The sequence below is a fragment of the Biomphalaria glabrata genome, chromosome 6 (genome assembly GCF_947242115.1).
Source record: "Biomphalaria glabrata chromosome 6, xgBioGlab47.1, whole genome shotgun sequence".
NCBI classification, from domain to species: domain Eukaryota; kingdom Metazoa; phylum Mollusca; class Gastropoda; family Planorbidae; genus Biomphalaria; species Biomphalaria glabrata.
In genome coordinates this window covers 46,148,075-46,170,631 of record NC_074716.1, presented here as the reverse complement: position 1 = coordinate 46,170,631, position 22,557 = coordinate 46,148,075, and the positions used below count along the sequence as shown (strand labels likewise).

Here is a 22,557-nt window from a genome sequence, read left to right as displayed (position 1 = left end):
CATTTCATCAACATTAATTCGTGTGTGTGTAGAGAATAAGCCCCCCCCCCTCCACCTTCCTTCTTTATGACTCCCCTGTACTCCTCTCCCCCTGTTTTTTTTTTGTACGTTTCAATTAATTGATGATGTTAGGGTGCGGTATCTTTCTTTTGAGCCTTTGTGTGTTGGTGTGTAGATGTGTGTGTGAGGGGTGGGGGGTAAATGTAACTGCCTACGTGTGTAAGTCCTGAACAATGTAAAACAAAAAGAGAGAAAACAGGAAAAGAAAACATCCAATGAAATCATAAAACAAAAAGATAAATTGTTTCTCTACGTTCTTTGTCCTCATACTTCTTCTTGGTCTGTTTAAATGGTATCGATTTTATAAACAACAACAAAAAAAAAACAACACAAAAAACTATAACACAAAAACAACAAAAAAAAAACAAAAAAAACAACAACACAAAAACAACAACAACAAAAAATAAAAAAAAAAACAAATTTATAAAGCACTCACGTAATATTGTCATGGATACACATGTTTACCAGCCGACTTTTTACACATGTCCACCAGCCCACTTATTACACATGTCCACCAGCCCACATGAATACACATGCCCACCAGCCCACCCAAACATACAATTTTGCAAGAAATTTAATTTTTAAAGCATTTATCATGCAATCTGATATTGTGTCAGTGTCCAGGAGGCGCAATGGCTGAGTGGTAAAGCGCTTGGCTTCCGAACCGGAGACCGGGGTTCGAATCCTGGTGAAGACTGGGATTTTTAATTTCGGGATCTTCGGGCGCCTCTGAGCCCACCCAGCTGTAATGGGTACCTGACATTAGTTAGGGAAAAGTAAAGGCGGTTGATCGTTGTGCTGGCCACATGACACCCTTGTTAACCGAAGACAACAGAAACAGATGACCTTTACATCATATGCCCTATAGACCACAAGGTCTGTAAGGGGAACTTTTACTTTTAGGTCTCACTTGCACCAAAGACTTAAAACGGTTTTAAATGTACACGGGACTTCGAGTCTGCGTTTCTGCAGCTCATATTACACACACATATTCATATCAGCAAGAACGAGATCCTTTAAGTTCGTAATGGAGGCAGCTCCATCGCATTTGTGTACAATATCCCAGCATTCCAAAGTCCAACAGCCTCCTTTTATAATTGACCGCTGATCTTATTGCGTTTTCTAGTCTCAGTTTCTTCACCAAAAGCTGAAGACGTTTTCTCCAAATTTTCTAAGAAGAAAGAATGTATATCTTTTTTATGTGCCGAATGTAATAAGCTCTGGTTTAATACAGACTGTTTTTCTTTTTCTTCCTCCAGGTGAATGGACTCAAAGATTCCAGTGGCAACATGCTACTGCACAATGGATTCGAAGACAACGTTTCAGGGGGATCTACTAGCTCGCTGACAAAGAATGGGGATAACTCTATCATGGGGAAAAGAGCAGTCAAGTGAGTTCTAATTATCTTCCCTTGTTGTTTCTCCCACATTATAAGATCCTGTCTTTCTTTCGGCACCTTTTCTCATTTTGATCTAAGTTCGTTCGTTCGTGATTTAATATGAAAGATATATTGTCATGCATACATCAAAGCTGCCAATATTGAATTATTCAATTCATATTTAAGCATTTTTCTCCAACCTTATATAAATAGTATAATTCCCCAAATGAAAATGGTAATAAACCATCTAAGGTACAATATACAAAAGACCATAAGATAGCAGTTTAATGACATATAGTTTGTCAGACGTTCTTATACTAGCATTAACAAAATGTCCTCATATATTGGGATCTACCTACCCTTACTACCTACGCATAAGGGCTATATTATTCCCTCATTGTATTTTACGTAATAAACTTTAATGTTCTGTATGTTTTGTTTGTATATTTGGTAAAATTAATTCTTTTGTATGTTAATTTGCTGTTATATTTTGTCCCATATCTTGTATATTTCTAAATTTCTACTCACTGCATGGTTCTAGGCAGCAGCTGGACTCCAAGTGAGTACCTATGTTTAACCACCATGTACACATTTTAAACCTCCCTTCTGCTAGTCCTTCTATTGTTTCATTCATCTCAAAGCTTTGCGTCTTATAGCGTCCTACTATTTGAATAACAATACGAATGTAAACATTTAAAAAAAATTATAACAATATAAATGCGTTAGACAACTCTGAGCTGACAGATAGGAAAACACTGATTTATTAACTCTGCTGACTATATTACTTAGACATAAAGGACATGGTACCTCACAATGAAGGCCATTGCCATTTACACTAGTCCATTGACTTAAGGTATCGATTTTATAAGCACCACACTTGCCTATGAAGGTAGTCTTGTTATTGAAGAGACTTTGTCTTGCTCTGGCTTTACGATTGCTTTTTTTTTTGGCTTATTTCATTCTTTCTTTTAATATTTTGTCTACCTTTTATCATGTCTACTTATTATAATACAATCTTGTATCGTCTTGTGTATTGGCCTAAGTCTAAGTGTTCTGTGTGTAGATTTAAAACAGTTTTATAGTAGACTGTATCTAGACGTAGACTGAGGTCTGGATTTTCTGTATCCACATGTTGTTCGGTCTATGTTTCTAGCATCTAGGCCGGGACTAATATCTGGTTTTGTTACGAGACCTAGGCTTGGGTCTGTCTTTGTTTTCAGAACTAGGCTTAGGTCAATCTGTCTTGTATCTAGACTTAGGCCACCGTGTTGTTGTCTTGCTGGAATGGTTGTTTTGCAACTAATGTGTATGTGTGTAATATGCTTGTTTGTTTGTTTGTATTAATGTGGTTTGTTCCTTACTTTGAATGCACAGTAAAGAAACTACTGAATCTCACCCACAGTCGACCATTTCAGTTACATAGTCCAAGTTATTTTTTAAATTTGAGAATCATTCTCATTAAATATTTCTTTAATTTTTACTATTTAAGACCTGACGATTTTGGTTATTATTTTGGTTTTAATATACGTCCATATTCTTTCATATTTTAGAACTTCTTAGCCATTAGCCCTACTTGTGCCACAGGATCTTTTAGCGCACATGTTTCCAGTGGTAAAACTCATTAACGACTGTAAATATGGCGTTATTCTTAATCGATAGCTCGTGTCTCTGTTCATCAATGTTTGGAGTATCTCGAAACTTTTTGTTAAAACCTTTTAAATACATATAACAACATAGATAAGCTAGCTTTTTAAAAATATTTTTGTAAGTTTTTTTGTGTTTTTTCACTGTATCTTCGACTTCTTTTCTAGCTTAATAGTGCAAGGGACACTATTGAGTTTATATTTAAATTCGAAAAGTCATCAAGAGTTATCTTCCTTAACGTCTGTTTATATGACCTAAAAATTAACTTAACCTTAAAGCGTATGCGTTCGTCAATTGATTATTCAAGAATCGCGCAAACTTTGTTTTTACCTTGTTCATACATATCTCAACATTAACATTTTCGCCTTCATTTTTTTTTTTTTTTTTGACAAATCTCCCTTCGAATTTTAACATGGAAGTTTTGATTTCAACGCAAGGGACGTTATCGCATTTATTTTAAAATTTGACAAAGTCAACAAGAGCTATCTACCTTGTTTAACAAGCCTTTTCAACTCGGATTGTTCAATTAATTCCCCTTTCAGACCTTGCGATCTACGGTTAACGAGGGTGTCACGCGGCCAGCACCACGATCAACCACCTTTACTTTTCCCAACTAATTTCAGGTACCCATTAGAGTTGCCTGGACTCAGAGACGCCCAAAGATATCGAATTTAAAAAATCCCAGTCTTCACCAGGATTCGAGCCCGTGACATTGGTTCGGAAGCACCGCTAAGCCACCGCACCTCCTTTACACCTGTTTGCTACCTGAAAAGTCACTCCAAGAGGATGAGCAGATAAGAAAAACAAGAAATAGTTCGTCCATCGTTGTTTGACAATGATCACTTTTGTCATTCAGAAGGCTGAGGGCTTTGCACTGGGGTTTTGTGCCTTAGAAGCTTATACGAAGCGTACTTGTATAAATGAGTTTGGATCACTCATGTAATTAAATTTTTAATAGATCTAGACTAACCATAAAAAAGCATTGATAAAAAAATAAGGGTGGAACCACCTGAATTCGAACTCATGACTCAAGCTTTCTCAGGATTCTCAAGCCAACACGGTAACCACTCTGCTAGCGGAGATTTACAGTTTGGGATCAGTAGCACCGCAGGCTCTGCCAGGCTATTGAACGGTGTGCCACAATCTGCCTAAGGGTCACCAGCTCATGTTTTTTTCTCAGGGTTGTCTCCCGAAGCCTTTCCCATTTTTGGGTATAGCCGCAAGGCAGCGGAGGTTGGATTCAGAGTTTTCCTTCTCCTAGATGGGTAGCCAACCAATGCTAACGAGCCCCTCCTGCCCGAAGCTTACTGGCTTAGGCGACAGTTGCTCTCCTTTGCCCCTTTCTCCTGTCTGTGGTATTGGGCGTTTTGGTGTCGGAAACTTTTTACCAGACAGACAGACAGACAGAGTCAGTTGTATGACATAACTCACATAGACCCGTTAAAGTATTATTTAACAGTTCGGGCGATGGAAGAGAATCACAAGGAAAGTGTCAAGTTATTCTAAGTAGCTTGATATTTCATTTAGTGATTAAATGACAGATGAGACATGTCCGGATGTCTGCGCAGTAATTAACATGCACGACTAGATTAAGATTAAGATAAACTTAGGACTTAATAATCTTATTACTTGAAGGCATGTCTCTGACCAACACGCTATCTAGGCTCAGCCACGAGATGTGAATAGGTTTTAAGTACAATAATTTCGCAAGTTGAGGATTGTACTTCCAAATACCTGTAGCTACTTTTCATTATCAGTTCAATTAATGGGAGCTAATTTTTTTTTAATTTGTGATTTGATATCTTTTTTTTTTCCGCTTTTGATAATAGCGTATAATATATAATATATAAATATAATATATATTATATATATATATAACAAAAAAACAACATGTTTACTTTTTTTTTCATAACAAATATAAATATGTTATACAGTATACTAATATGCAAATGAAAACGTTGCTTATACTATAGTTATAGAAACCACAAAAGATGTTTTCTGCAACAATTATATACTAATCACTCTACTCATACTATCGTATATATCAGTAGATGATAAATCATAACACAGATTTTTGGTACCCTATCATAGAGTTATACAATTTCTGTAGTTGTTCATGTATGTCAGGGGTTCTCAACCTGTGGTTCGCGAACCCTTTGGGGGTCGATTGACGATTTACCAGGGGTCGCCTAAGACCATCAAAATGTGGAAAGTTATTGTCTACTCTTCTGTTGCTGTATGTGTGAGGGTGGGTGGGGGTCGTGGCAGAGTGGGGGATTGTAAAAAGGGGTCGCCGAGCTTAAAAGGTTGAGAACCGCTGATGTATATATACAAGGTATTTTCAATCTATATTATAAAGTAGAAAGTAAGGCGTATGTATGTATGTTACGAATAGAAATCAAAACCGCTTGACCAGTCTTGATAAAACTTGGCAGAAATATTCCTTTGGTACTAACTTAGACCGTAGTGTATGTATTGTAGCCATAAAACACACTTAAGACCCTCAAAAAAAAAAAAAAAAGACCAACTCTATGAAAGCATTATAACTTCATCGATCTAGGCCATATTTACATGAGAAAAGATCGAAATGATCTAGATCTATGTCTAATTTTAAGAACTACACTTTGCGCAAATAGTTTTTTACTTTGACACATGAAAATACAAAAAAAATAGTGTATTGATTTCATTACGTAATAAAATTAACCTTCAATTTTGTGTTTCAAAAGCATTTTTACATAAATTCTTTCTATGTATCTGCGAATTTAGAATTCCTGACGTACTTTATAATCCCATTCATTTAACAAATCGGGTAAACCCGTTTTAATTGTACTTTAGATCCTATTCATCTATCGCTCCTTTCGTTTTTAATAGATATGAATGTATCGGCTTCGGGTAAACCCATTTTCGCAAAACTAATTTTATTTTCGTAGCGAAGGAGAAAAACTTGAAAGGATCATTAGCTAAGTTTAACATACATCTAAATCCAATCCACTAGATTAGTAAACACAATCTAAGCCCCGCAGGCCGCGGGTAATGTCCGGCTAGTTATAAATAAATTTTAATTCGAAAATGGCACAAACGATTTTCTTGAAAATTTCAATGACAACAAAAATAATCCGCCTTTTCGCCACATTGGGAATACTCGAGGCTGACCGTTATATAGGTCTTAAAATGTTTTATTATCTCTAAATCAATTTTGGCTTAAAATTACTCATATACCATAAAGTGACATCAAAATGGAAATACCGTTCTCGCAAATGTGTTTTATCTCAGTGAATAGACTGAAACACGAATGTTCTAGAAATGAAATCAAGAAAGTCTCGTCTCTCAGGCGTTCATAGCAAATCAATCTAACGAGCGAGGCTCTGAACCTGGCACTGGACTTCCTAGACTAGTAATAAGGCTTGTCTTCGAGTCCGAAGATTAATGAGGAATGCACCATTTCCCGTGGCTGCGCAGCCCCAGCTGTGACCCACATATTTTGACACATCCAGGGCAAGAATAACCATTGTCCGCCGGTGGTCGATTAAGATTTTCTTTTCGCTGTCTGCGTCTGTCCTCGGCAGCGGATTTTCTTTTGGTCTCAAATGTGTATCCCGCGGCCTTTGTAAGTGGCCTCCAGCTGTCACGCAATGAAGCCTAATGCAACCAGATGCTCTCTTCTATGTTAGCCTATGGGTGTCTTTAAAGCGTTTCGTTGGGCACCTCTGTTACGTCAACCACTTTTCAGCTACCCCAAAAAAAAAAAAAAAGACTGCTTTTGGCATACGCTCGTCCCCACATATGGGATACGTGCCCTGCCCAGCACTACTGTCGGACCATAAGAAGTCTCTCTATACTGTCCCTCTTAACTAGTAACTAGTGATAATAAAGTAGATTTGATATGAAGATAGAGTGTCTCGTATTGGATAATGACAGTGTAATAGCTCAATTCTTTCTTCTATTTAGTTGGTGACAGTGGTCCTCGGCATTATCGTGTGTATCGACAAAATCTTGAATTTAACTCTGTTTTAAGCGCAAAATCGTATCTGAAAATAGGTTCTTGTTATATGTTTAAATTCTGAATTGTTGAGCGTCACCTGTTTCGGCACTATAGCATTTCGTGTCCGTCATCTTGTAATCAAATGTGGTTGTATTGAAATCTATAGGCACTTCCGCATACACACCTCCGCCTGTCTTTATTCAACTACATCCAGTAAATTAAACCCTTTTTACTGTTGACAGATCAGATACACAATCTCATCTAAGTCACCGATCACTTGAACCACGACATGCAACAGGTTTCTTTGAAGATTAAGTTCGATAACTTCTCAACACTAGGTTTTCTTTTTTTTTTTTTTTTTTTACTTCCCCTTAACTGTTTCCTCACTTCTGCTGCGATCTCTCTATCCTGACCGCCCCCACCCCCACCCTAGGTACCACATACAAGTGCATATATAAAAGAAAAACAGGTCGATATTGCAAGCATGTCTTTTTGTGGACTAAGTCAAGGTCATCGGAATATTAATCACCTCTCTCTTCTTTTTCCTCTCACCTCTCCAGCGGCGGAGATGGGAAGGTTATGGGCTATAACCACATTGAGGCCGTTGCCACGCTTTGCCTGATACATCTGTCAAAAACATTTCATGTCTGTCATTGGGATGTCAACACTTTTACGTGCTGTGGGTCAGAAACTGAGAATCCGGGATATTTATTATATGGCCCATATCGAAGCTTTCTCGATATTGAATTATTTACCATAATTATTTTAGTTTTTCTTCTGGTGTACACACCAAATGCATATTGTTTTCTTCTTCATGTTTTCTTTTTACAAGTATATCAACTCAGTCAGTCAGTCTGTCTGTCTGTCTGGTAAAAAAATGTGTACACGTTATTTACTTATTATTTCTAATGTATATTTTTACATTTTATAACATTGTTTATTATTTTCTAAACAAGGAAATTTAAAAGAAATTTTCGTAATTCAAAATAGAATTAATCTGCGATTGAATTGTTTTTTTTCTCCTTTAAGTTTTGTGCAATTAGATCGGAATCTGAAAAGCTTATATATTGTATATATATAATTAAAAATTAATACTAATTTCGTAATTAATGAGCATGGCCGTTACGTTCTCACTAGAGGAAAATAGAGGACAACAGGTGGCCTCTGAAAAATACATCTGAAGTGCTCTCATGAAGTTCGCGAGACACACATTTGAGACACAAAGACGATCCCTTGCCGGAGACAGGGGCAGACGACAAAAATAGAAAGTCCCCTGTTTGGGCAACAGCTTTGTCTGCATTAGATGTGGCAAAATATGCAGGGTGCAAAAATCACAGACAGTGCTTAATTTATTGTTACGATATTGTAATAGAAGCGTGACAAAGTGATCTGTGTGACAAAGTGATCTATGTGACAAAGTGATCTATGTGACAAAGTGATCTATGTGACAAAGTGATCTATGTGACAAAGGGATCTATGCGACAAAGTGATCTATGCGACAAAGTGATCTATGTGACAAAGTGATCTATGTGACAAAGTGATCTATGTGACAAAGTGATCTATGTGACAAAGTGATCTATATCGTTGGTTGTATGAACCCGTCTCCTTATTGACTTGATTTCGAATCTTACTCCTGCCTTAAAATGTTTTCACGCGTTGTTTTTGTGATCTCTCGAGGCTAGACAGACGAAAGAAACGAAGGAACCGCGGAGAAGTGAAATTTTAATACACGAACGACAGACAAATGAAATTTAAATAAACGAATGACAGACATGTGAAATTTTAATAAGCGAACGACCGACAAGGGAAATTTTAATAAACAAACGACAGACAAGTAAAGTTTATACAAGCGAACGACAGACAAGTGAAGTTTATACAAGCGAACGACAGACAAGTGAAGTTGATATAAGCAAACGACAGACGGGGGAGTTTATATAAGCAAACGACAGACAAGTGAAGTTTATATAAGCAAACGACAGACAAGTGAAGTTTATATTAGCGAACGACAGACAAGTGAAGTTTATATAAGCGAACGACAGACAAGTGGAGTTTAAATAAGCGAACGACAGACAGGTGAAGTTTAAATAAACGAACGACTGACAATTACCTTTACCTGCCTCTTGGTTTTTAGGACCATTATAGTTCGGGTTTATTGTAATTGATAAATGTGCTCATCTTCGATATATATATCAGGGTTAGAAATTCGATGGACAGGCCTGTCCATTCCTTGACATTATCTTCACATCGCTTCTTTTGTCTGCGGCTGCTTCTTTTCCCTGTTACAGTTCCCTGTAGAACGGTCTTAGCAAGCCGAAGGAATCTCGTGACATGTCCGTACTTGTCTGCGCTGTTTGAAGATGATCAGAGTGCCATCGTGAAGCATGATCGCCATTGTGATCCTATTTTGATTTGCCTCATTTATAAGCTGACGGCTAGAACTCTTCTGTAACATCTTGATTCTATGGCTAGGATCCTCATGTTGTTGCATCTATATTTATTTTTTGCATACATCTTTGCGACTCTTTATACAAAGCTTTTATCAACTCACCCTGTTTGTCTGTCTGTCTAGTAAAAAGTTTGTGCACGTTATTTCTCCCATATTCAATGTCGTATCAAGCTAAAATTTGTGCACAATTATTTTTTTTTTACCTGACAATCGTAATTAATTATTCTGTTTGGTATCTTGAGCAAAGGAAAGAAATTGTACTTGACTGAAATGGTATTATAATCTCAATTTTTAATCACTAAAAAGTTGAACAAATAATTAGACGTACATGAACTTCAAGCGCTTCGCCGAAAGTAGGAATTGTGAGCTAGACTTTAAATAGAGGAACTTGATTGTGTATAGCTGACTGGAAAGATTTCTTTAAAGAACGAGCAGACCCGCGGCGTAGCATACGCCGCTATTCAGTGACTGGTGAACACTTACTGAAAGACACAGTCACGAAGACAGGAACAATGAGACAGACCCGTTAGCAAAGAGGAGAAGGCGGGCTAGAGAAGCGTACGGGGACGAACAACAAAGAATTCAGCAATGAGAGACCCTTTGGCAAACCAAGAGGGTTAGAGAGTCGGCGTGCGTGTGTGGTCACCCGTATGGTTGGGCGACGTAGAGAATTATATATACAGAGAAGAGAAGATTACTTGTTCTCCCCACCCTCTTTTTTTTTCTGAGCCACGCTCTTTGTCGCCGGGAAAGTTTACGTGGGGTAACTCTAGTCCAACTTGCAGAAATAAAAGAGTTATCTTTCCATGACTTTTTTATTGAGAGTTTGAGAGTCGTCTTGCGTGCGTGTTGTCCCGCGTGGTTGGGCGACATAGATAATTATATAAACATATCATCATCAGTTCTAGAAGGTGGAATTGATTTTCAGAGCTGTAATATCTTACTGGTTTCAGCTTGTTACTAAAACTCTTTTTGTTGATTTTATTGACAGAACAGAAGCATGAGCTAATCCTTTTATTTTCACATTCACATTCCCCGGCACAACAATTTTGCCTTTTAATTGAGATGCAAGTTCGATTACTCCTCAACACTTGCATTCATTAATCTTCTTTTTATTTCCCCTTCTTCCCCCCCCCTCCCTAATTTTGGCATTGTCTCTCTCCCTTTCCAGCCTTTTATTGTTTCAAGCTACTCTCCCACTCAGACATGCTTTTATAGAAACAGGTACATAGTGCAAGCATTGTTATTGTGAAAATAAGGTCAAGGCCATATGCATATCTATTCCCTATCAACTTTTCTTCTTGCTGCAGGGCTACTACAGTGGAGCTATAACAAAGTTATGAGCTATGAACAAAACCGAGGCCTTGGTGACGATACTGACAAAGCTGTCAATAGTATCGATCTATTTACACATCGTTAGGTCGAAATTCTACGTTCTCGGGAATCTCGGGTCGGATGTTTTTTTAAAAATGTTTTTGTATAGCGCGAGCATTTCGCGAGCTCTGGCCCAATCTTTTTTTGTGAACATATCGGAAATGGTTATCTAGAAGAAGGTTTCCGTGCTGCCTACAGGAGGTGAGCAAACACAATTCAGCTCTAGTTGGGATTCGAACTTCCTTAATCGGAAGCAGTCGCTAACGTTTTCTTGAAGGAAAATAAAATGTAGTTTAGTTCCATTAACTCTTTCTCTCCCAACTGACGATACCAATGTTAATTCTATCAGAACGTGTTAAAGAATAACGGAGCGAAAGAGTTAAAGTCTGGTGAGTGATTTTCTTATGTCAACTTCAGTACCGCTCATTTATTCTGTGAAAGTCTGAAATTCATTGAAGATGTTGGCTAGGTCAGTTATCAACATCCTTTCGTCTGACAGCACTCTAAAGTGATGATGCCCCAAACTATGGTCAAGGGGCCATGTCCGATCCGTTATGCTCTGTTTTCCGACTCCTCAAATAACGGCCTATAATAAATAATGAAGCCGCATATTTACAAAAAAATTTTTTTTTTTTGGTTTGTGGTTATGCATCCAATTTAACACGTGCGGAAAATCTATTGCACCCTGGTCTAAGATGGGTGCGCATTTCTACACTTATTGAAAAAGTGAGGACCTTGACCTTAGTCTTAGTAGCGAGTTCCTTCTTGTTCATTTTTAATTAACACATCTATATAGACACTGTTTAATTTTTTTTTCTGTCTGCTGTTAACATTTATAAAAGTTGGGGTTTTTTTTAAACAAAGGGAGTTAACTTGAGTAAAACAATTAAATGCATTATGGGGATATCTTCTTTCTCTAAACAATGGCTGTATTTTGTAAATAATAAAACAATTTTTAATATGCTTATTTAATTTTGTTTCTGTAAATACACGTGTAAATTGATTTACTGTTATTCCTTTGTTTTTTTAAATGTATATTATACATAGAATCCATTGCAACAGAATCAAGTTTTTCAGAAATGCATATAAAAAATCCCTTCACCAACAGAATGTGAGTTGGTAGGAAGAAACTAATTACAACTTTAAATTTTGCAGCCTGTCTCGAGGCGTTAATACACATTTTAGATAACGTTCCCCTTACAGACGTTTTGGACGCGTTGTTGTCCATAGGGCAGACGATATAATGGTCATCTGTTTCAGTGGTCTACAGTAAACGAGGGTGTCTAGTGGCCAGCACAACGACCAATCGCCTTTACTTTTCCCCAACTAATGTCAGGTACCCATTAAAGCTGGGTGGACTCAGAGGCGCCCGAAGATCACGAAGTCAAAAATCCCAGGATTCGAACCCCGGTTCGGAAGCCAAGCGTTTTACCGCTCAGCCTCCGCGTCTCCTATCGTAGATTAAGCATATGTTTAAATTAATATTAAAAATTGAGATAATATTATTGCGCAAAATGTAATAAGAATTATTCCAATTTGGATTAACCTACTAAAAGCAACTCTTCTGTTTAAGGGGAGGCTTACCCGTGCTGAGCTTCGGTAGAAAGACCATTTTGTAAAGTAGGCACAAACACTGTCAAGGTCCTTCAGTTGTAGCCCTGTCTTCTGTCTGTATTAGATCGCATCTCTCCCTCCCCATTAAAACAGCAAGAACACGAAACACACATTACACACTTCTATATTTTTTTTAATGAAGAGCCTTTCCCCATAAACACACGTGTTGGCCCTTGTAATGGAACCTCTGACCCTAACACCGACGTACCAAACACTGCTTAGGTCCCTGAATTCCAAACAGCGCAAGACCATGGCGTCGTTCCAGATGTCACTTGTTTATTACGTTTATTTAACTGGCAGATCTTGATACTATAAACTTGTGACATATGTGGGTTCGGAGGTGCCTTGATTATAGTTCAAACACTTTAACAAGTAATGAAGTAACAAAGTGCTGATATGTTTTCTATAGTTTTAATTATTTAAAACTTGAACTTGAAACAATAAATGTATGTACAAAGATATATATAACAGATACAGGATTCAGTGAAATGTTCAATAAAATGAGTAAATATTTACTTTAAAAACTAGCGACTACTAAGTCTAACTTTCTAGCGCTCTCCCTTCTCAAGCTAACACTCCGCCTTTTATATCTTTCTTTAGGATAAAGAACAGTGACAATTCAATACCCATCCTTGACTCCTTGACCCGTTTACATTTAATTTTCCTTTTGATTGTTAATTATGTTTCCCTGCTGTAGCCTTGAACTAAGCTTTAATCGGCGTCTTTCTGGCATTAAAGCGTGAGTGCGCTGACCTGATTTTAGATAGGTACAATGTCCTCATTTTGTGAACAATGAGGTGTCACTAGGAACTGTGTTTGTAATTTAAGCTATGTTAATTTTGTTTCCCTGCTGTGGTCTTGAGCTAAGATTTAATCGGCGTCTTTATGGCATTTAAGCTTGGGTACGCTGACCTGATTTGAGATAGGTACAATGTCCTCATTTTCTAAACAACGAGGTGTCACTAGGGACGTGACACCAGATATATTTACCTGAATCTTTTAGAATTAATAACAATAATAATTATTATTATATTAATTTAGTGGAAAAGCCAGCATTACAATGACATCGCATAATTTTAGTAATCCTCAAATTAAAAGCCCTCATTCTTAAGTACGAACTATAGCCCCCCCCCCTTTTTTTTTCATCATTAAATGAAAGGCCAGTAACACACAGTTTTAAACAAAAAGCAGACTTCTTTGAATCTTCCACTGTACCTTGGCATATGTTAATGTCCCGTAATTCACACATCACATTGTTTACACGTAAGTGATAAATGTCTTGATCAATAAATCGTTTGATTTTATGAAAGTGCAAGAGTATTCACCAAATAACATACACACATTGAATCTTTGTCAATAAATGATATCAAAATATTTAAGAGTGAGCTAGACCAATTGCTGAATTTTATCCAAAATATACACGTTTGCTCATACATAAATAAAACTTGTCTAGTTAGCCAGTAAAGACAATACAGTTCACCGGGCACTTAATTGTCCGCATGAAGAAAACTTTCAACAGAAACACTTTCGGTTGACAAAGAAACACACACACACACCTACACACCTACACACATACACATGTACATTATACATATATATATATATATATATATATATATGTTTTCCGCGTGTGTGTGAGAGAGAGAGAAATAGAGAAATAAATAAATAAACAAATAAATAGATAGATAGTTAGATAGATAGATAGTTAGATAGATAGATAGATAGATAGATAGATAGATAGATAGATAGATAGACAGACAGATAGATAGATTAGACAATAGAATTGTAAGGTAATCTCTGGAATCGATTACTGCGCAGGATTCGGATCTTCCCTAAGATATGGCCGAGCTAAAGCGTTAGTAATCACATCAGAGACGACTAGGCAACAGCTTCGGGGCGATATTTTGGGAGCTTCAATTACGTTATTGGAGTAACGGGACACATTGGACTGCCTTGAGCTGCCAAACGAAATAACCCTGCATCATCTATCTTCATAATGGTCTCACTGGATGCGTCATCCTCAAAAGTCCAAATGTTCTAGTTTGTAAAACATTTTCTTTGACATAATATTATGTTGGTCTAAGCATTTTTTTTAAGGCTGTCGTTATAAACGCGAAAGCCCTGATTCATTTTTTCACCATTCATCACTATTTCTCCATATTAGGCTGGTTGATTGTAATTAAATCCCCCCCTCCCCCCATGTTTTTTCGCCATTTCGTTCGAAATACGTTTTCAGAAAAAGTTCCCCCCTTTTCAGACCTTGCGATTTATGAAACAGATGATGTAAAGTGTCTGTGGCCCATGGTTAACGAAGGTGTCATGTGGCCAGCACAACGACCAACCGCATTTACTTTTTCCTTAACTAATGTCAGGTACCCATTAGAGCTTGGTGAACTCAGAGGCGCCTAAGGATCCCAAAATGTTAAAATCCCGGTATCCACCAGGATTCGAACCCGTGACCCCAGGTTTAGGAGCCAAGCGCTTTCCGCGCAGCCACCGTTTTCAGAAAGATAACATGCAAAAGGTACCCGAAGTGCTGATGTAAAGATTTGATCTTATTTTAACTGCCTACTACAGCGGTTATCAAATCTAAAGTATTCAAGGTAGTCTCTCTCTCTCTCGCTCCCTCCAACTTTCTCCCTCTCTCCTTTTCCTCAACTCTCTCCCTCTCTCTCTTTTTCTGTCTCTCTGGACATCTTTATATAGGCCTATGTACATATTCTTAGTCATAGGTGGATTAGTGGATATTTCATATTATCATAGCAACACACATTCATGCAGACACAAAAACACATACACTTGCTTCAAACACATAAACATGAAAACACACACACGCATTAATGGCAATGAATTCGATTCCGAAGATTGAGAATGAGTGCAGTTTGTCACATGACTACACAAACCCAGTTGCGACCTGCATATTTTTCCACATTTAGTGCAGACAGAGCCGTTGAATACAGGCGGTCTATTTAAGTTTACTTTCCGTCTTCTGCGCTGTCTTCAATAAGGGCTTTGGGTCTCAAATGTGTGTCTCGATGCCTTTGTGAGACCTCTCTGTCTCTTTCAGAGGCCATCTGCTGCCAGCTACATACCTCTATGCCAATGAGGAACACACATATTAAAAAACACAGAAAAACATAAACATAAAAAACAGACGTACACTACAAACACACATACACACAACATCCACTCTTGTAAAACACACACACATACAACATCCACTCTTGAGAACACACACACTTACAACATCCATTTTTGAAAACACACAAAAACACAACATCCAACTCTTGAAAACACACACAAACACACACAAACACAACACCCACTCTTGAAAACACACACAAACACACACAAACACAACACCCACTCTTGAAAACACACACAAACACACACAAACACAACACCCACTCTTGAAAACACACACAAACACACACAAACACAACACCCACTCTTGAAAACACACACAAACACACACAAACACAACACCCACTCTTGAAAACACACACAAACTCAGCATCCACTCTCGAAAACACAATGCGAAAATATCTACCGGATGCACTTTCCGTAGCAACCATAAGAACTTTTCCAACCCCCCTGTACTATCCCAACTCCAAGCTTTAGTCTCTCTCTTCTCTCTCTCTCTCTCTCTCTCACACATCCTTGTTTTCCACAACATCATTTCTATTTCAACGATTGATTTCCACAAAAAAACAAAACAAAACAAAAACTAATGAATGACTCCCAGAGAGCAAGTGATTCTCGCGCACCACGCCCCCCAGGGCTTGTGCAAACATTCCACTCCAGCAAGAATATATATACGTCAGTGAAGCCAGTCGTGAAGAGTTCTTACTTTCGCTTTCTTTCACAGAGTTACATTCCCCTTGTTCTTTGGAGGGAAAAAAAATGTCGCCAAGGGAGACAAAATTGTGTGCACGCTACATTTCCAAACGTCAAATTAGCGATCCAGCAGGAAAAAATGGGGTCTATTTAAAAAGAAAAACAAAAAAAATAATACGCATGATTTCAATTATATGCTTTTATTTTTCAGCTCACGCATTTTAAAAACGAAACTGTTATTTTGAACGAGAACTGAAATGAAGCGTCGCTTAATCTTCATATAAGGACAATTTTCACCCGGAGTATTGTAAATGGCCGGAAGTGACTCCGAAATATTACTGAATGTCCATACTTTAGCAAAGGTTTTGGAGATCATTGCGTTTCCAAAGAATTCTTGATGCGTGTCTAAAGGAATCAATCAGGCTACCAGACTGTCCGGAAATGTGTTTGCTTCTATGTGTTTCGGACGTTTCCTTAGAAATAAAGAATATTACATGGTAGCTCAATCTGCGGGACGAAAGCGGGCGGAAGCGGGTAGGATTCATAACTTGGGACCAACTTGATGATAGTCTGAAGCGCAAACCTCACGACCAGGCAGCAACGTTCATTTCGAAATTTGAAAGCATCATAGTAGCTGCTGCTCAGGTTAAAACTCAGAATACACTCTAAATTCAACTGTTATACCAGCTTTAAATTTCGATTTAAGCTCAGCTCTAAGCTCAGCTCTAAATGTAAAGCTAAGTTGTAAATTCAACTTTCAGCTCAACATTAAACTCACTCGAACTCACATCTTATAGATGTTTAAAATTTATTTGAGCTTTTTGCTAATTACTTAAACACTTCTACGTCGATATAGGCCAGGGGTTCTCAACCTGTGGATCGCGACCCTCTTGGGGGTTGATTGACGATTTGCCAGGGGTCGCCTAAGACCATCGAAAAAATGGATTGTTATTGTCTACTCTTCTATTGCTGTGTGTGTGTGGGGGGGGGGGGGGTCGCGGCAGAGTGGGGGATTGTAAAAAAGGGTCGCCGAGCTTAAAAGATTGAGAACCGCTGATATAGGCGATAGCACTGATGACACCATTAATTTTTTTTTTTCGAAGCGATATCCATGTGTCTGTTATAAAGTAATCTAACGCATAGTTGGAGACCTCGAACACTTGTGGTTATAATCTTCTTGCTATTTAATCTATTCTTCTACAAATTCTTAAATACATAAATACATAAGTCCTTTAATTTGACAATAAGAAAGGCTTGTCTTCGTGTCAAAAGATTTAGGACGAATTCAGTTTTTCATGGCTATGCACACCTAGCTGTAGACCTATACAAGTTACACAATTGAATGAAGACAAATACTTGGTCTCTTTAGAGTGTCGATTCTATACATCTTACTCTCTTTATAGTCTCAAAAAAACTTGATTATTGATTTAATGTTGATATATTGATATATTGATGATAGTATTAGAGTCAGAATGCATTCAATAATAATCTCATCAAATAAGGCGCTTAGTCCATAACGTTGATTTGTTTTGGTTCTAAAGACGAGAATTTAAAAAGAGACCAGACCAGAACGCTGGCCAGATTTTTAAAAAAATAATTAGACTTAATCAAGCCAAAACTAGAAGCAGACGACAACATCCTCAAATGTCAATAAACTGCCGAGGTTACAAACAGGCAAGAGTTCCCCATAATAGCTTCAAACCTTTTTGTTCTAAACCATATTAGAGATATTGCCATTGTTCGCAGACGTAACCTTGAACTTGGAGCACGTCGTGCAGGAGCAGAACTAGGAATGCCACGTCTTGAGATTCTTACAGATAAGTTTGACCGTATCTAGTGTGAAATGTCCTCGCAAAGTCTCAGAAACTTTTCTTCTAAATCAGTGTTTCCCAAACTGTGTTCCGCGGACTACTGGAAAAATTATCTAGTAGGCCATTATGAGATTTAATCCCTTAAAAAAAAACAGAAACAAAAGTGTTCCGCTAAATACTCAAAACGGGAAAATTGTCCCATTAACGAAAACGTTCTGTAAAACTTTGTTCTCTATAATTTAATATTTTAGATCGTGGTTTTGTCCACAACGACGATTTCAATATATATTGATATACTGATTTGCGGTTAGGATTAGAAAATAGATGTATCCTGTTAGAAGACAGATAGTAGACAATATGAGTGGTACTGGTAGAACTTCTCTTTTTAAAATAGAATGACTTAATGTTCAAAGCAGAAACTAGAGAACACACAAACAAATTGTTGTTTTAAATTCTGATCAACTTATATGCATACTAAATACATTGTCTCTCTCTTTAAAAAAATAGTAAACATTTTTTTGTGTGTAAATGCAGTAGTTAACAGAACTTACTTAACTTAGCAATACAAATGTAAATAACAATGTTTTTGAAAAAGAAAATGTAAAACCATTTGCATAAACGTGGCACCAGTATGGTGACTGAGAGATCCTTTCCCTACTTAAAAGCATCCTGTGCTTGTTACTATTAATAATGAATAGATGTAAAAGTGGTGTTTTGTATTTGTTTTTTTTTAAACTACTTGCATAGATGATTTTAAAAATGAGATTTTTCGCTTTCAGAAAAGAAAAAAGTAGCCGTTACATCAGAACCTTAAATGATCTAAAATATCATGAGGTCCGATTTTCATTTTCTCTTCTAGTTTCTAAACGGGACCGACAAACGGACGGACGGACAGACAGGCCACACAAAACTAATAGCGTCTTTTCCCTTTCGGGGGCCGCTAAAAAAATCTAAAAATTCAAATCGCTACATTTATTCATAAGATGAAGCATTATGTCTTTGTGGATTTATCGCCCCTTATGTACTTCCCAGACTATGATATAATTTACGATGGGCAGACGACATTGCATTTTTCCTCTCACAATTTACATTAAGTAATCCCCGCCTTTTTTTTTTTTTTTTTAAATCCGGGCTTATGAAATAGGGAACCGGAAATCAGTTCATCAGCGATGACGTCATTCTATGGATTTGATTGAAATGTATGGCTGCCAGTTAATGTGTCGATCTAATTTTGCTTCTGCACAAGATTTGATCTGGCGCAATTTAATGTTTTTAAAACGCATCGCGCCTTAAAGCTAACACATGTTGCAGTTACATTTTCAAATTATTTTAATTGAATGTTAATACTTAGGTCACTTTGATGCGGATACCAATGAGTGCACTCAAATGTCAAGACTAATTGCACCTAAGTAATCACACATCGCTCTCAAAGTATAGTTACTTAATGTTAGTACATAACGCACTCAAATGTTTCACTCAAAGTTAACACGTCATGTGCTTCCACGCTAATGTTAGTGCACGGAAATATAAACTCTAAGTGCGCTTCTTGTTGCTGCAAGTGTTGTTGTTTTTTTGTTGTTGTTATTAGTATTGTTGTGGAGGTTGTTTTTACTTGTGTTGTTGTTGTTACTGCTTCTGTTGTTGTTATGTTACTGTTGTTTCTGCTGTTACTGTTTTTTTCTATTGTTGTTGTTGCTGCTGTTGCTGTTAATGCTTCCGTTTCTGATGCTGCTGTTGCTGTTGTTACTTTTGTTGTTACTTTTGTTAAAGCTACTTTTGTTGCTGTTGTGTTTTTTTTTTTGCTTTTAATGTTGATGTTTTGTTGTTGTTTCTGTTGCTGTTTTTCTGTTAGTTCTGATGATGTTGCTATTTTGTTGTTGTTGTTGCTGCTGTTGTTGTTGTTGTTGTTGTTGCTATTTAGTTGTTGTTGCTGTTGTTGTTCTCGTTGCTGTTGTTGCTGCTGTTCTTGATGTTTTTGTTGTTGCTGTTGTTGTTCTTGTTGCTGTTGTTGTTGCTGTTTTGTTAGCGATTTTTGCTAGCTCAAACTCAACTCTCTGTAACACTGTCAAGGAAAACAAGTCAAGGGGAGGTAATCAGAAATTCTTAGATTATTCCTAACATTTCTCCAGCACGTGATGATCCCACTCAGACCGCGATAGGAAGGAGGTCATGGAGGTCACATCTTGACACATCTTGACATTGTCAAAAAAACGCAGACGCGGACATGAGCATGTCTTTAAAAAAAAAGTGTAGAGTTTATTCTGAAATAAAAAAAACAAAGGGTACAGAATATTTTGAAAAACAAACTTTTATTTTAGTGCTCTAAAAATGACAACGAACAGTTGGTCAAAGCTGCCCACAGATGGTGACGTTGAAGGTCAGTGTTCAGGCCTTCTCTAACGATTGGTCTCGCTCTAAGAGAGACAGTTGGAGAGTTGTCACAAAGGCTGCGGGACAAACATTTGAGACTCAAAGAAAAGGCATTATTGAAGACAGGCACAGAAAACGAAAAACAAACTTAAATTAACAATATATATATAATATATATATACACACACACAAACATATATATATATATATATATTCTTCTGTGGCATTTTAGGTCTCGAGAGACGATCCTTTCCCTTTGCAACTTCTTGTGTGACTAAAGAGGCCAATCCTTGATACACAGCTGCGATCGCAGGTTGGGCATCTGTAATCACCAGGCGCCGTTGCATTTTCACCCTTCTTTCTGCTTCTGTTGTGTATGACATCTGCAATCCGTGACCCTTCTTTATGCTCTCTCTCCATGTGGATCTATTCAGTGCCACCTCTTCCCAGCTGCCAGTGTTGATTTTGAAGAGCTTCATGTCGCGTTTGCATATATATAACGCCTTCAATGGTCGTATATGTTTAATTATGTTTATGTGCATTGATTCTGTATTGTACAAATTTTAGATTCATATAAATAAATGAATTTTTTTTTAAAGTGTGTGTTTTTTGTTGTTGTTGTTTTTTGCACTGCAAAGTGACGCGTCGGATACAAAATATTTTTACAGTAGCAAGTTGATAAAGGTTTGAAGCCGCTATCTTTAAAAAAGGATAGACGCGCTTGTTTCAGGGTGAATAACTCTCAAGGTTTGAGTTAAGTTTAGTACTGTGAATTTAATGCTAAAATTACTTTTTTAAAAAAAGCTTATATTAAGTGTTTTTGTATCAGTTAGTTTTGTACAGTCATGTGATTAAATTTGTAATAGATCTAGACTGACAATAATAAACCTGTGCGATTACAATTTGTGCAGCAAGTTTCAAAAAGCTTCCGATTGAGTCTATTAAAAATGACAACACTAGCAGACATCTAGTTACATAACTCCACGTAAGCGCAAGGATTTGAGTGCGTGACCTTCAGCTCATTAGCTAAGAGCTCTGCCAGACGACCTCGACCTCGACACCAGGTCATTCTCTTTAAACCCATTTCTCCCGCTTCTCAGATCTGCACACATCGTACAACTGCAAGTAAAGACAACACGCCCCCACATCTACATCCCGGGAACCTTTTTGCTGGTGTGTCTGTCCATATGTGTGTGTGTGTGTGTTTGTGTGTGTGTGTGACTGTTTGCATGAAGTTCTTTCCTCGACGATTTTTTTTTTGAAAGGATATTTGATTTGTAAATAATTCATCAGATGACCTAACGGTTACCATGGCAACCGGAACCATGAATACGGGAGTCTACATAGTTAATTGCGTGTCCACAGATTTCTGCTGAGATGAATGTGAAAAAAAAGAAAGGTGTGTATAAAATGGGGGAGGGGGGGGGGAATAAACGTATGTTTTAATATATGTCAGTGCGATTAATCCTTACCTATTTTATATCAAATTTTTTTTTACTCCAACTGTGTTAACTTTAATTCGTGTTTTGGTTGCAATGTTTCCTAGTTTGTTTTACCTATCGCAAATAATACCTTGCATAGGCTACTACATGTATCTTAATATGAATTAATAATAACGATTATGCTCATAGCTATTGCTTTTCAAATGTTACTAAAATAATTCTCTACCACCATTATCCGTATTATGATTGATGGTGCGGTCTACAAACAAATACACTATTATTTTTAAAAAAAAAGGGGGGGGGGAGAGGAGAAAGGAGAAAAAAAGAAGTAAATAATATGTAATAATTATAACTTTTAGTTTTATCCTACATCATTATTTGTTTTATTTTGGTCCATTCTATGTTTATTCTTCCGTTCTTCTTTCTTCATTTTGTCTCTTCCTGTTTGTCTTGTTTCTTCCTGTCATCCTTCCATTGTTTGTACGTCCCTTTTTTATTTTTGTTTTCGTCTTTAATTCTTTCTAAATTTCTTTCCTTCCTTCCTTTCTTTTTTTTTTTTTTCATTTTCTCAACTTCTTTCTTCTTTTCTAATTTTTTTT

At 37.2% G+C, this 22,557-nt stretch overlaps 1 protein-coding gene across 4 annotated transcripts in view; it reads left to right on the top strand.

Moving 5' to 3' along the window:
• LOC106078264 (synaptotagmin-7-like) overlaps positions 1-22,557 on the top strand; it is a 465,097-nt gene that overhangs the window by 201,655 nt on the left and 240,885 nt on the right. For 2 of the 4 annotated variants that reach the window (XM_056033679.1, XM_056033681.1), the window contains exons 4-5: positions 1,320-1,450; positions 1,980-1,997. In XM_056033679.1, coding sequence (XP_055889654.1) covers positions 1,320-1,450; positions 1,980-1,997 — 149 coding nt within the window. The remainder of the gene's footprint in view (positions 1-1,319; positions 1,451-1,979; positions 1,998-22,557) is intronic. The other 2 variants (XM_056033680.1, XM_056033683.1) reach the window with 1 other exon arrangement.